Here is a 14934-nt window from a genome sequence, read left to right as displayed (position 1 = left end):
CTTTCTCACGACCTGTACGTGCAGGCAGTGGCATTTTCAAGAAACTCGGCCGGGTATTTTGTAGGTATTTGTGTTTTCCCGCAGAGGCCGCAGCGCGAACCTCCACCCGCGCACCCTTCTTGGCCCCGCTCCCCACCCGTACCGCCACGCCTCCGCCCCCGCCCCCCCTCGCTCTTCTCGCGAGACCATGCAGCGCGTCACTGCGGAGGGGCGGGGCGGCTATAAAAGCCTCGCGCACGGCCCCTATCGGCCCTTCCGGCCCGGCGCGGGGACAGAATGGTGGGTGCTGCCGGCGGTGGTGCCGCCCGGGGTCCGGCCGCGCAATCCCTCCGGTATCGGCGCCATCCCGCCCCTGGCGGCTGCCCGGCTCCGCTCCCGCCGTGCCAAGGCCTCTGCGGGAGGCGACGCGGGTCCCATTTCGGGGCTCGGCCGCGGCAGGCACCGTGGGCGGGCGAGGCCTTGCCTTGGGGACGCCGGCCGGGGCCTGCTTTGCGCCTGGGGGTGCGGGTGGCTGGGGGGGGCTACCCGGACCCGTGGTGGGATTTGCTGTCCCTTTTTTTTTGTAGGGAGGTGGAGGGAGGTGGGTTCCTCTCTCGATAGCTGTCGGCAGTAATGTCTGCTTGAGTGGGCAGTCGGGTCACAGGGCCTTTGAGGGCCAGGGTGAGGCTGTTCGTATGCTCCTGCAAGCGCAGCGAGGCCGTGGTGGGGGCTGCGAGCCCGCTGAGCAGTCGGTTTAATAATGCAGTTGTAGGATCGAATTTCGCGTTTGATGTCATTCGTACGCGAAGGTAAATGTGCTGGCGGCCTTCAGGTTTGCGTAGGTGTCAAAATTTAGTTCTGCTGGGCCCTGCCACAAGATTGGGTCCTGACAAAAAGGCCTTTTTGGGGCTGGTAAACTTTGTCTGCTTAAGGCAACTTGCGTCAAGCATTTTTTTAAAAGTATGACGCGTTTCTTAGCTACTGGTTGATAGCTCCATCCTTAGCTGTACAACATTTTTTTTAAGTTTGGATGGGGAAATTCTTTGATGGGCTGAGAGTTGCCCCCATAGAATCCAGCCTTACCTGGCTCTCAGGTTGCAGAGGGAGGCTGCAGGGCTGGTAGTGAGGGGAACAGCTTAGAAAACCCTGTACTTCCACCCAAAGTGACTGACTCAAAGGTGGATGTTGAAAGATTGTATTACTACAGCTTTTCAAACTGAAATTGTTTTTATAATGCTTATTTTCATAGTGCTATTGATTCATTGAAACATACTATAAAGCTATCTTGTGCTTCTCCATTTTTGAGGCTTCTGGGGTACATTGAAGCTCTGGTGGCATGCCATGGCCAGACTACAGCTTGTGTGGTTCCCTAACTAGAGTGGGACTTGGTGATGTCTTAAAATAAGCTTGAAAGAGAGGGGATGTTGAGGAAATGTAGGAGGGACATAGTTGGGGCATGAGGATTATGTTCTTGTAACATCATAGTGGAATTCAGAAACCAAACAGCTGATACTGAGAATAATATCTAGAATGCAAAATGTCTTGTATATACATAATATTCATGTTTCAAGGCAAGAAGAGAATTGGCATTGGCCCTTGAGTGGGTATAAGTGAATCTCTATAGCAAGCACTAAATGTTTCTTTTCTCTCTAGTCTCACCGCAAGTTCTCAGCTCCGAGGCATGGGTCTCTGGGCTTCCTGCCCCGCAAGCGCAGTAGCAGGCACAGGGGTAAGGTGAAGAGCTTTCCCAAAGATGACCCCAGCAAGCCTGTCCATCTCACTGCCTTCTTGGGGTACAAAGCTGGTATGACCCACATTGTCCGTGAAGTCGACAGACCTGGATCCAGTACGTATTAATGTTCCTCTCAATAGAGGAGGTGGTTTTCTTTTCTTTATGAATGGTGAAAGATGGCCTGATTGTTAATAGCTCTGGATTTTAGTCATAGCTTGACTTCACCCCATTCAGAGCCCTCGAGTGGGTTGTAAAGCACCTGAACCCCTCCTTCCCCAGTGTGAGTGATATCCCAGCAGCAAGACTTCATTTCTAGCAGCGCCTGTCTTGTTAATGGTCCTGTTTGAGATGCGGAGTGACCTGATGGTTTGGTTTAGCTGTACTGTAACAGGCTAAGTAGGATGACCTCTTCTCGGTGGGTGGACATAAGTAAATTGCCTTTGGTGTTTTTTTGCTGATTGTCCAGTCTTGAATGTGGTTCTGTTACTCGCTACTATCTATTTTGCCTATTGGGCTTTGCTGTGCTTCCTGCTGAACCAGCCTCAAACTTTTGCAAGGCATTCAGTTATAACTTGGAGTTGGTCACTTTACCGTGCATCCTCTTTGCCTTTGTGGAAAGAACTTGAGTCATTTAACCTTTCATGTGAAGGATTTGTGAGTGAGAAGGAACAGATGATGTTGTTTAATAGCTGATGCTGGTGTTAATTGTCGTGCTGTATTTCTGTCTGCATCCAGAGGTGAACAAAAAGGAGGTGGTTGAGGCAGTCACTATAGTAGAGACTCCTCCCATGGTCATTGTGGGCATCGTGGGATACGTGCAGACTCCTCGTGGTCTCCGTAGCTTCAAGACCATCTTTGCTGAGCACATCAGTGATGAGTGTAAGCGTCGCTTCTACAAGAACTGGTAAGAGAGCAGGGCTTTTGCTTGTGGCCTTCATCTCATGCTATGGTTTATTTTTCTGCTGGATTGCAGATTCTGCTAGTACAGCTTTTTGAAGAGGTTTTACAGTAATTAGTGTTTGGCCTTGATAACTGGCCTAACAATGGGATAGGCAGTAGGAATGGCTCTGGGAGGGTGACAGCTTAATGTTAGTTAGTGCCCTTCTTGCTGTGGGGTGACAGTGTTGGTTTTTGCCTGAGATCTCCTTAACAGGCTACATGTGATGATACCTCGACGGGCGGACATAAGGAAATCGCCTCTGGCGCTTGTTGTTGAGTGTCGAGTCCTGACTGTAGCCCTGTTTTCTCAGGAAAGGGGAAGACAAGTGTTATTTCTGATTACTGTTCCAGGCAGTGTTGTTGTGATTCAAAGTATGCGCATTTGCCCGAGTGTGGCTCCGGCGTGTCTAGAACTTAGAGCCTGTTTATGAACTTTTCAGGCTGAAAAGACGTCAGAGTAGAGCAATAATGATCTCAAGGGTGTTACAGTAATGACCTTGCAGTCGGGCATAGCTTGGGCTTAGAAGGGGGGAAATTATGGTATTCTGAAACAGATAGCAATCATCTGACAGTTGCTTTAAAGATGTTTTCTTCTGTTATTGTTCGACGTCTCTCTACAGTCTTTTGTCTTCTGTACTGTGAATATTAATGTGCTTTGGAATTCATGGCAGCTCCGCTCAGCTCTGGCAACTTTGCCACTGTCTGATGAGCTCCAGGCTCCGCTTGCCAGTGGAAAAGAGTCCTTAGAAGCTGGCAATGAGCTGAAACCAGCTGAGGTGGCAGCTCCTTCCGCTCGTCCCCGCTTTCCTGGGGGATTGATGAAGGGCTTAGCCAAACCTTGTCTCTGCTCTGCTCCTGAAGGCACAAGTCCAAGAAGAAGGCCTTCACCAAATATTGCAAGAAATGGCAAGATGAGGAGGGCAAAAAGCAGCTGGAGAAAGATTTCAATAGCATGAAGAAATACTGCCAGGTTATTAGAGTCATGGCTCACACTCAGGTAAGTGTCTGTGGGACTCAGATGTTGTCGTGGTTTAACCCCAGCAGCAACTAAGCACCATGCAGCTGCTCACTCACTTCCCCCCCACCCCGACCAGTGGGATGGGGGAGAGAATTGGGGAGAAAAAAGTAAAACTTGTGAGTTGAGATAAAGACAGTTTAATAGGACAGAAAAGGAAGAAAATAATAATGATGGTAATAATAAAGGAATTCGATTATATGAAGCAAGCGATGCACGATGCAGTTGCTCTCTAATCACTGACTGATGCCTAGTCAGTTCCTGAGCAGCAGCCCCTGGCCAGCTCCCCCCAGTTTATATACTGGGCATGATGTGACATGGTATGGCATATCCCTTTGGCCAGTTTGGGTCAGCTGCCCTGGCTGTGTCCCCTCCCAACTTCTTGTGCCCCTCCAGCATTCTTGCTGGCTGGGCATGAGAAGCTGAAAAAATCCTTGACTTAGTATAAACACTACTTAGTGACAACTGAAAACATCAGTGTGTTATCAGCCTTCTCATACTGAATCCAAAACACATCACTATACCAGCTACTAGGAAGAAAATTCACTATTCCAGATGAAACCAGGACAGATGTCCACTGGAAACAGACAGCTAAGAGAGCAAGCATAAAACTTGACCCATCTCTGTAGGGAGATGTCTGCTCTCCCCTGCAGCCCGATGCTAACTGTTAAGAACAATACAAATATTAGCACTCTTCATTCTGTACAAAGCGTGTGCTCACAGGGTGCTTGAGGAGCCTTGAGGGCAACTGCTGACAATCTTCTGAACCAGTGTCCAAAAGAGACTGAACATAGTAGGAACTTCTTGGACTCGGTCCTTTTCTGATAACCGTGTAGACCTGGGCTCTCCTAATTGCAGCTACAAATAAAGAGGCTGAACACCTAACAGGGGTTTGCGTGGTCAGCAGCATTTCAAGCTGTGTTCTGTAGGGACTGCAAACACTTGGAGGCTTTTGGTGGCTTCTGTTGCTCAGCTGGAGGAGGCGTACTGCTGGCTAGTGTGGTGGTGTCTCCTTTGCCATCAGTGCTCTGCCAGACTTTTGTGGGAGATGCAATTAAATCTTTGAGTTGGCTGTAAGTGCAATAGGATGTCTAGTTATGAATGACATTGCTAATTTGATGAATTAATTTTCCATACTAGACAAGCAGAGGTAGTATTGCAGCTGCTGTTGATATTCATATCAGTCCCTCTGTGCTAAATATAGTAGAAGTAACTGTAAATGTGACCCTACCCAAAGTGTCCTTCAGTGTGGCAGGCTTTATCAAAGAATCATAGAATGGGTTGGAAGGGACCTTTGAAAGATCATCTAGTCCTACCCCTGTTGTCATGGATAGGGACATCTTTCACTAGACCAGGTTGGTCAAAGCCCCATCCAACCTGGCCTTGAACACTTCCAATGATGGGGAATCCACAACTTCTCTGGGCAACCTGTGCCAGTGTCTCACCACCCTCATAAAAAATTTCTTCCTTATGTCCAGTCTAAATCTACCCTCTTTTATTTTAAAACCATTGCCCCTTGCTATCTCCTGTCCTACCTGGATGGAATTGGGCTAGTGACTGTGGGGTTAGAGAATTCTGTGTTCCTGTGGGTGGCATACAACTTCCAGATACTGTGACTTGTTATTTAAGCCACAGTAGAGCCTTTCCCCTTAGTGTAGGGTGTTTTACTTCAGTATGTTGAAGTTGTGTATCTTGGATATAAGGTTGATGCTGGAAGAGCAGGAGATAAATTTCACTCTTTCCGTTTTCTAGATGCGTTTGCTTCCCCTGAGGCAGAAGAAGTCTCACCTGATGGAGATCCAGGTGAATGGTGGCACTGTTGCTGAGAAAGTGGATTGGGCCCGGGAGAAGCTGGAACAGCAGGTGCCTGTGTCAACTGTGTTTGGCCAGGATGAGATGATAGATGTCATCGGAGTCACCAAGGGCAAGGGTTATAAAGGTAAATGCATGGATGTTCTCTTTGGGATGGGATACAGTTTCTAATGAAATCCTAGCCTTGAGTTTTCACAAGTGTGTGGGCTAAGAGCTGAGGAGGTAAATCCATTCTGCTGTCCAGTTCAGTGATGAGACCGTGGAATGAGCGCTGGGCACAGCGCCTGACATCCGTGAGGAGTCATTCCATGCTGCCTTCCTTCTGAGAACAACCCAGGGACAGCTGAGGAGGGAGTGTGGGAGTTTATGGGGCAGGGCGCTTCAGGAATGTGGTTAATTCCTGGGATGCTGGCTCTGGGCTTCCCTCTTGTTGTCTGGGGACAGCAGCTTGAAATGTGGCTTAAAGTCTAGTTGAACAATTAGGTGACATCTCATCTTGACCATAGTTAGCAACACTGCTTTGGTTTCTTTCAGGTGTTACCAGCCGTTGGCACACCAAAAAGCTGCCCCGCAAGACTCACAGGGGTCTGCGCAAAGTGGCCTGCATTGGTGCATGGCACCCTGCTCGTGTGGCTTTCTCTGTGGCCCGGGCTGGTCAGAAGGGGTATCACCATCGGACTGAAATCAATAAGAAGGTTTGTGTCTCTGAGAAGAAACGAGAGGTGGCTAAGGTCACTTGCTGCATGACAGTGAAGAGAGCGGAGAGTTTGGCTTTGGACGTTTTGCTCTTGTTTTGTTTGAATGTCATCTCGGGGTCAGTAACCATAGTCCGTTATGTTGGATAACCATAAAATTCTTTTATGGCAATGTGTTTTCGAAGTGCAACAGACATTTTTCTCCAACCCTATGTAGACTCTGCATTTTGGCTCGTGACAGGCCCTTTCTCCTTCCTTTTGCTGAGTAGAAATTCTTGACCTTTTTAGATCTACAAGATCGGCCAGGGTTACCAAATCAAGGATGGAAAGCTGATCAAAAACAATGCATCAACTGATTATGACTTGTCTGACAAGAGCATCAACCCTCTGGTGAGTTGTTGGCAGCTCTGTGGAGAGACTGTGAGCTGTGATCCTAAGAGGCAAATGGGCCTGGTGTAAGTTGAAGTGACTGAATGAAGAGCTCTTGAGAGAAAACTTGGCTGCTGTGGGAGGTGGTGTTGCTTAGTCATTCTCAGTATTGACTTGAGTAACTTACTAATTGCATTTGGTATGTGGCAATAGTATAGCAAGATGTTACAAATCTAGAAATGATACTTGTAAATAAGGAATAACTTAGCAGGGAGAGCAGCTTCTGCTGTTTTGTCAGCCTCTTCTTGTTGCTGCTGTTCTTAGCAAAAGCCTTACAGCAGCAAGTAAATTGCTGTATCAAGAAACTTGACCAGCGAAAGGTAATACTGGAAATGGGTTTTCTGTGAATGTGGGAATGACTGAGACCCAGAAGTGGTGTGAGAACAGCAAGCTGTAGGCAGATGTGATCACTGGTCCTGCTTTATACAGATCGCTAACTGTTCTCTCCTTGCTCAGGGAGGCTTTGTCCACTACGGTGAGGTGACCAATGACTTCATCATGCTGAAGGGCTGTGTTGTTGGGACCAAGAAGAGGGTCCTAACCCTGCGCAAGGTGAGTAGCGCAACCTGCTGTCAGAGGGGCTGGAACACATTAAGTTCGCTGCACTGCCTCTGGTACAGGTGTTACTTGCTGCTGTGGGGACTCATGTAGCCAGCTAGAAGGAAGAGCCCCATGCACACAAACCCACCTCATATTAATGACCTTGGGAGTAGCACGAGGTCCTTTTCCCAGTTAATTCAGTCAAGGGCTGTTTGTAGTGAAGGGTACGCTTTAGGGCTGAGAATTCTCATGGACCATAAGGATGCTGGCAGGCAGACTTGGGCTCACCTGCTGGTGTGAGCTGACCAGTCCTCAGCCTTGAAGGCCAAAGGTGCGGGCTGGCTTATCGGCAAGTGCTCCTTGCACATAATAGCAGCTGAAGCGTGAGGTCAGAGTGACTTAGGAGGCATTAGCTGTGGAGGTGGTAAGAAGTAGCCAAGTGTACTGGCAGGCTGAAAGGCGGCTGTTGCTGCGTACTCACCTGGCATCTCTCTTGTAGTCCCTGCTTGTGCAGACCAAGCGCCGGGCCCTGGAGAAGATTGACTTGAAGTTCATTGACACAACCTCCAAATTTGGTCATGGCCGCTTCCAGACAGCTGAGGAGAAGAAGTCTTTCATGGTAAGCATGCTTTCTGAAGCTGGCAGCTTTGTGTTGCATATCTGTATTGTCTCTGAGCTCATGGCAGTTGGTAGCTTGACCTTTGGGCTGCCACAGGGCCAAAATTTCTGTGAAACGAAGTGTGTAGCTTCAGTCGAGAGGGTTCATCCTGCCAACTTGGTTATAACCACGGGGTGGGGCTGGGGTCTCGCTTCCCTACGACAGTGCTTGGTACCTGAGGGGCATTTTGGTCGTTCAGTGCTGAGGTGTGGAACAAGCACTGAGCAATATCTGACACCTGTGGGGACTGTATCTGCGCTGCATTTCTTCCTAGAGCAGTGCTGGATGGTGGTGGTGCTCACAGCAGGCTGTGGGTGTCATTCTCAGTTTGTCACTTGCTGGAGAAAGCCAGTCGGGAGTCCTGGATGCAAGGCCCTGGCCGGGTCAGGGTGCGGTTCAGCTGCTTGGGGGCTGCACGGGAGCTTCCCCACGAGGTGGCACCAGCACTTCTCTCTCACTAGGAAGTCACTGATTCGGTGCAGCGTTGCTGTGCCAAGCCCAGCTTTCCCTCTGACACCTGTAGCTGGGGATGGGGCTTGGGACTTCCAATGGGCTGCAACATTGAGGGCTTTTTTTTGGCCTTCATTTCTTTGCAGCAAGAAGAGATGAAATTACAGCACTGTAATTGGGATGTGGTGTAGTCTTGGGTGCAGACTGTGGTTTACATAGTGTCCTTTGTTTTTCAGGGACCACTCAAGAAAGATCGTACTGCAAAAGAGGAGACCGCTTAATGTGTGGAACGGTCTTGTGTCCTGTGTGTGCTCAGACCAAAAAATAAATATTTTAAAGAAATGAACTTTTGTCTCTTGGCTAATACATAGCTGTGTCAAGTCTGGTGCTCTTACTGGAGGCCCTATGTGTGGGACCAGCCAAACCAAAGAAGCAAAGCTCAAATTCACAAGCATCTGACTCAAAAGCAGGGTTCCTGTAATGAGAAAGAAGCCACCATTGCTGTTTTTGGAGAGGGAAGATTTTGGGGTGGAGTGAGACTTCTCTGGTTGTGTGAAATAGGAAAGCAGCAGGAGCCTTAAGCGTGTTTGCAGTTACTGCAGTAGAATTCTACGTGTTAATCCTCTGCTGGGTGGCTAGAGAGCTCTTTTGAATCCAACAGGTTTTGAAATTAATGAAACTGCTTCAGATGGTTGAAACATCACTAAATTTTAGGTAGGTGGCTGGTGCTAGCTGTTGCCATGGAAACCCTCCAGTTTCCCTCTGACAGAGGGGCTGTAACCTGCCCACTGTTTGCAAATGCAGTTTGTTGCTGTTTTTGAGAGGCAGCTAAGGTGACAAATTCCTACCTGGCAGCGGCTCGGTATTCCTCAATCCATTTCCCAGCCCTGCTGAAAGGCTCTGCCTGGTGATGGGGAATGGGCCTGCCGGGGAGGGGATGAGGGGTAGCTGCATCCCACCCTCCAAGGAGGAGGGAAGAGCTGTGACTGCTGTTACTACATGGCTCGAAATACTCCGTTGGCTCCTGAGGGGATGGTTTGGCTGGTGTTTCCAGCCAAGTGTGGTGGTGAAGGGCAGAGGAGAGGTAGCACCTGTGAGCCGGGACCGGCTCTGTACAGCACCAGTCCTGACTGTTTCATTTATGGGAGGTTGAGGTGCTATACCAAGAAAGGCAGTGTCAGCCCCGAGGGCTTCTCTGCCTCCTGCTGCAATAGTGAGATCACTCCTACTGAAGGCTAGTGTAAATTTAGATAACTGCTGGTGTACCCTTCGCTGACCATAATTGGAGACATGGCAGCGATTGAGGCAGTAACTCTCCAGATTTACACACTGAAGTGTACTGCTGCTCTGAGATGGACCCAGTTTGATGCTTTTTGCTCTAACTGAAATGGGGAAAGGTGGATGTAGAGAATATTTCCTGTTGTGATGTGTAAAATCCTTCTAAGAGTTAAAAGGTGGCAAGAAGGAGGAAAAACATTTACCTTGTTTCCCTAGAAACCAGACTCCATGACTGCACAAGCTGCCTGGCTCCTTGTCAGCCTCATTTAGCGCATGAACCTGCTGGCTGATTTCAGCCAAGTGTAACAAGAGAGGTCTCACCCACTAATTTTACTTTTTTTTTTTTTTCCCCCACAAGTCACAAATCGGCAGGTCTGTAGAGAAGAGCCTTAAATTAGTATTCCTCTGATGCAGGAAAGTGGAATTTCCAACCTCTGTCCTTCTTGAGGCTGCAGGTCTATGAGCAGCTCTGAGCAGCGAGCTTTTCCTGCCTGCTAGTAAGCCTTAGGTGGTCTTTTCACTTGGCGGTGAGTTGGCCATTTTAAAGCATGTATGTCGCTAGCTGGCTAGCGAATGCATGGCTGTAAGCCAGCCCTGTCTGCTACTGCTGCTTCAATCAAACCAGGCAGATGCACCCAAGGGAACTGGGATTATCGTGATAAATGGATGTGTTGGGAACCAGCATCCATGACAATCTATGCAGTGCCTTAATGAAAATCTGTAAAAGCACCTCATTTTACCAAATCGCACCTTGTGGTGGGAGCTCCGTTGGAAGCTGGGAGATGTATTTTGAAGTGGCAATGGCAGTGGAGGGAAATTTTAGTCAAATGAGCACTGAAGTAGAAGGAAGCGAAGCAGTCCTGAAGAAAGGCCGCCCTTGAAGATGCTCAGCACGCGTTTAGCAGGAGGAGATGCTTCAGCTTGGGACGTAATGCCAGACTTGGGTTTGTTTATTCATGAAGCGATGGTTGCTGACTGCTAAAACACTGGATGGGGGAAAAAAAAGCCCACAAAAGTGGCTTTTCCTCCTTTTCTGCCCAGGAATCCTGGGGACAAGAGGACACGCAGTGTCAGGAGGTGGCGCTCCTCCCTCTGTAGATGGTGTGTGGGACATGTCCCCAAGGGCTTGCTGGTGGGGCTGGCCTGGAGAAAAAGCCTGCTTAGCTGAGGTGAGGTCACTTGTGGGGTGGTGGGCTATGTGTTCCCTCTAAGGGCTCCTGAAGCCCCACGATGCCTTCTGGGCACTTTGCTGGGGAGCTCCTGGGACCCAGATTTGGGAGGTCCCTGCCAAGACATGTGGGTCTGCGGGGGCGAAGCCGGGGAGACACCAAGCTGGCTACGGCAAAGCTTCCCGCTCCCAATGCCTGGGTCCCCCCGGCAGCCCTCGTCCCCCCAGCCTTCCCGCTCCTGCAGAGCGTCCGTCTGCTGTTTCGGGGACAGTCCCCAGTGCAACAGCAGCAATCAGTGCAGGTCACACATCGGTCCAGCAGCTCCTGAGAGCCCAGAAACTGGTTTTAGGGTGGCTTATGCTTTTTTTTTAAACCATCTTCTCTTAACATTGAGCTTTTTCTCTTCAGCACAGTTGTTTCACCCCCCTCGGCTCCCTGAGTGCCGTGGTGGTGCTGCTTGTGTGCATCTTCCCCGCTCCGAAATGGCCAACGACATCGCTGTCCGCTCAGAAAAGATCCTGCGCCCGGGTGATGCTCGGACCAAGCCGCGAGCCGCGGGAGGACAAGCACAGCCCTGACCCTGCCGAAATAGCACCGGGCACCGTGGGAACGTGCCCTGTCCCAGCTGGTGTCGGGATGGCCGTGGCTGGGAAGCAGAGCTGGGTTTCACCCCCGGTGCTCCCCAGCTGCCAGCGGCACAGGGGCTGGGATCTGGCGCTCCTGGGGTGGGGGGGCCACTTTTCCAGCCTTCCCGGGGCGCATCTGGCTTCGGCGCTGCCTCTTTCCCTTGTCGGAGATGAAACGAGATGCAGCTGCGATGCTGGAGCAGAGACGTTAGAAGCGTGTGAGGATGCCCGGAGGGAGGGGAAAAAAAAAAAAAAAAAAAGGGTTCAAGTCGGAGGTCTTGGCTCCCACAATCAGCTTCACAAGTGGCCCAGCTGACACCCCTGCCTCCCACCCCGGCCCCTGCCTTTGATCCCAGTGACAGGCAAGGAGCTTCAAATATGCTTGGCGGGGGTGAGGGGCTGACGAAGGGGCCCCGGGGGAGCCGCGGCCGGGTTCACCCGCCGCACGGCGGCTTTTCTGCCGGAGCAGCTCCGCTGGGCTTTTCCAAGCGCGGCGTGCGTTTGATTTGCAGCCTCCCTCGGCCCGAGGACCTGCTTTCGTACCTGACAACTCTCTGGCTTCTCATCAAACCTTAGAAGCGCCTGCAGGACTCGGTGAGGGGGGAATGGATGCGGTGGGGAGATGGGTCCCTGCGGAGGTCAGGTCCTCCCCGTGCGGGGCGAGGGGGTGCTGGGCAGCCCTGCTTCGGGACCGCAGCCCCGCGGGCACCCCGAGCTCCCCGTGCCAAGGCAAAGCCAAAGTCGATGCTCCCCGACCCCCACGGCCACCCCACTGTTGGGCATCAGTGGTCCCGGTGCAGCGCTGCTCCCCAGCCGCTCACAGGGCTTACGGGAGCCCACGTGAGTTTTGGGAAGTCTTCTCACCAGCCCCCCCAACCCCCCCGGCGTGGCGCTGGGGAACCACGTGTTTCTGCGGCGGTTGCCAGGCACAGTGGGGAAGAATAAATTTAGCTCTTATCGCCTCCCAACTTCCCCAAAATACGGTGTGGGGCTGCCCTGCCTTCCTGGAGGGGACAGCCACTCTGCCGGGGTCCCCAGGTGCCACTTGAGAGGCAGCCCCAGGGCTCGATCCCCCCCACTGCCAGTCCCGAAGCACCCTGATGCCGGGCAGCACGTGCAGGACTGAAGTCAAACTCAAGGATTCAAGTGGGAAAAGGCGTACGCCCGGATCCAATCTGGTGCCCTAAGGGACATGGGGACACCTCTCAGAGGCTGTCACCGGCCTCAGGCATCACTTCGTGCCCAGCCAGCACACCACAGGGCTTTTTAAATATGTATTTTTTAACTTCTCTGTTGACACCAGTGGTGGTAGGGATTGGATTAAGCCAACAAGGGCCATTCCCACTGTTGCGCGGCTACATGTATGGCCGGTGGGAGAGGGTCCCCCCCATGCACATTCTCCCGCAGAGACAAATCCCCCCCCAGCTTTATGGCCGGAGACATCTGCTGTGCACTCTGCTCCTATCCGCCACAGGGTTCGAGGGCTGGATGGAAACCAAAGTTCATTTTTCCCCTTGGGAATCAGCCAGCAACGGGGGCCCCGGTGGGCCGGGTCGGTGAGGAGCTGTTGATGGCGGGAGGTATTTATAATCTTTGTTTGGTTCCAGCAAGGCTGGACGCCCACTCCCGCTTCCCTCCATACAATAAGATCAAACAGCTCCGGGACATTTCCTCGCTTCTCGCAGATGAAATCCGTGCATCTGCCGTCCCGCTCCGCCCTGCCCGGGGCTGCAGCCTCTTCCTTCGCTTGAAGACTTGGGGGCTTGCTCTTGCTGTTCCTTCTGTCCTGAAATGGGGAATTTCCTCATTTCCTGCCCCCCGCCTCCATTTTCAGAACTCCTGACTGAGGGGTGCGGGGGGGGGGGGGGGGACCGGGTCCGTGGCACCTTCCCCACCTTGGCTTCATCCCCTCTCCCACTTCTGAGGGCCCTCGGTAAGGACACACGCCAGGTCTGATAGCTCAGGCTGTCCCCATGGATGTCACTGCGGCTGGGGGCGAGAAAGCAGGAGTACGGCTGCTCCTGGCGAGGGGATGATCGGAAGGTGCCCAGCAGGAGTTTATTTCTCTGTCCCATACCCCCCTCCTCGCCCCTGGTGCCCAGCCCTGGTGACGAGCAGGGATAAGGGGAGGGTGAGCTCCTCGGAGCGTGGTCCGGCTGTGCTGGGTGGGTTGTCTGTGTCACCGGGGATGCATGGGGGGACGGACATCCCTGCCACGGGCACCTGCTGCCGCTGACCCTGTCCCAGCTGCGGGCTTTTGCCTTGCTGCCGCATTGGGGGTCTGCGCAGACCCTTTCCCCAAAGGCCATTTTGGTCTGGGGATCCCCCCCGGGGGCTCATCCGTGGGAGACCATCACCGTCACTTGCTGGGGATGCAGGGGGGACAGCGTGCAGCAGCCCTGGGGGTGACACCAAGCACCAGCAAAGGCTGCCCGTCCCCCAGGCTCTGCTTGGGGCATCTCCCCGGCCCCCCGGCAAGTGAGAGGGGCTTCCCTGCGGGGCAGGAGCAGATCCCGGGATGCCAGCCGGTCGGAGGGAGCTGCGGTTGGCCACATCCCAAGCCGGGCCGTGCTGTCCTGTCTGTCTCCCGAGCACGTTCCCGCTCCCCTCTCCTGGCAAGTGCCTTCCCCAGGTGTCCCCGGTGCCGGGGGGCTGCTGGCGCGGCGGGGGGCCCGGCTGCGGGCAGGGGCTGCGGCTGCTTTTCATGTCGTCCCCCCCCCCCCCTCCAGCCTGACTCATGCTCGCTCTTTCAGCAGGTCCCTGTGATCTCGGGGGTAATTACGGGTGTCAGGTTTGGGGCAGCCAAGAGGGGATTTTGGAGGGGGGGAGGTGGCAGGGAGCAACGGGGGGACGGCGAGGGGCCAGGGAAGGATGAAGCCGGGTGGGCACTCGTGGGATTTCGGTGCCATTTCGCCTGGGACCTGCCCTGCTCCGTGTTGAGGTGCCGCAGCAGCCCTTCGCCCCATGCAGTCCGGTGCCAGCTCCCTGTTTCAGGGTCCGCAGCCTCCCCCTCGCAACCATACGCAGCGCCTGCGGAGACCAGGATCATCCATCTCCGTTAATTGTGGTTCCTCGTGCGCAGCCTGGCCCTCCTTTGCTGCGCACACGTGCCGACTGGGGAGGGAGCGTGAGGATACAAAAGCTGCAGCCCCAAAGCAGGTCCCTTCCCTTGACGACATGTCTTTCCCCCTCCATCACATGCTGCTTTGCTTCTTGCACCCCAGAGTGAGCCGGACCTTCACTGCATCTCCTCCTGGAGCGCGCCAGCCAAAATGCACACATCGTCCCCGGCTCCGAGCCTTCAGCATCCCTTCTTCTTCAACCTGAGCCTTCCTCCCAAAGGGAAACCCTAGTAAGCCCCCCCTCCCCATGCCTCCCTCCTCCTCCTCCTCACCCCAGGGTGCTGAGCCAGGGACTGGTGTGTCGGATGGGTGCCAGGGGCTCAGCCGCCAGAGGAAACAGGGGAGACGGCGGCGAGGCAGGGACCCAGGTGCGAACCCGCGCAGGTAGCAGGGCCGTGAGTCAGCCATCCGAAAGAAAGCGTGGAGGTGTCCCAGCCGCCGGCACGGCCCTGGCCGGGAGGGCTCCGGCGGGGAAACCAGACACGCCACC

At 53.1% G+C, this 14934-nt stretch overlaps 1 protein-coding gene and 1 non-coding gene across 2 annotated transcripts; both read left to right on the top strand.

Annotated features, from left to right (window-relative positions):
* The first annotated feature begins 202 nt into the window (after positions 1 to 202).
* On the top strand, positions 203 to 8595 carry RPL3 (ribosomal protein L3). Its single transcript, XM_049821956.1, has 10 exons — positions 203 to 279; positions 1633 to 1825; positions 2447 to 2615; positions 3512 to 3647; positions 5418 to 5604; positions 6012 to 6172; positions 6461 to 6562; positions 7058 to 7153; positions 7641 to 7760; positions 8486 to 8595. Exons 1-10 carry the CDS (start codon positions 277 to 279, stop codon positions 8528 to 8530), a joined length of 1212 nt encoding a protein of 403 aa, XP_049677913.1. The 5' UTR covers positions 203 to 276; the 3' UTR covers positions 8531 to 8595.
* On the top strand, positions 5718 to 5810 carry LOC126048130 (small nucleolar RNA U83B). The gene has a single exon (XR_007508798.1). It is a non-coding gene; the product is annotated as a small nucleolar RNA U83B (small nucleolar RNA).
* Positions 8596 to 14934: the final 6339 nt, after the last annotated feature.

This window comes from Accipiter gentilis, chromosome 18, assembly GCF_929443795.1.
Source record: "Accipiter gentilis chromosome 18, bAccGen1.1, whole genome shotgun sequence".
NCBI lineage: Eukaryota > Metazoa > Chordata > Aves > Accipitriformes > Accipitridae > Astur > Astur gentilis.
The sequence above is the reverse complement of the archived record's forward strand: the minus strand, read 5'-3'. Positions and strand labels throughout refer to the sequence as shown.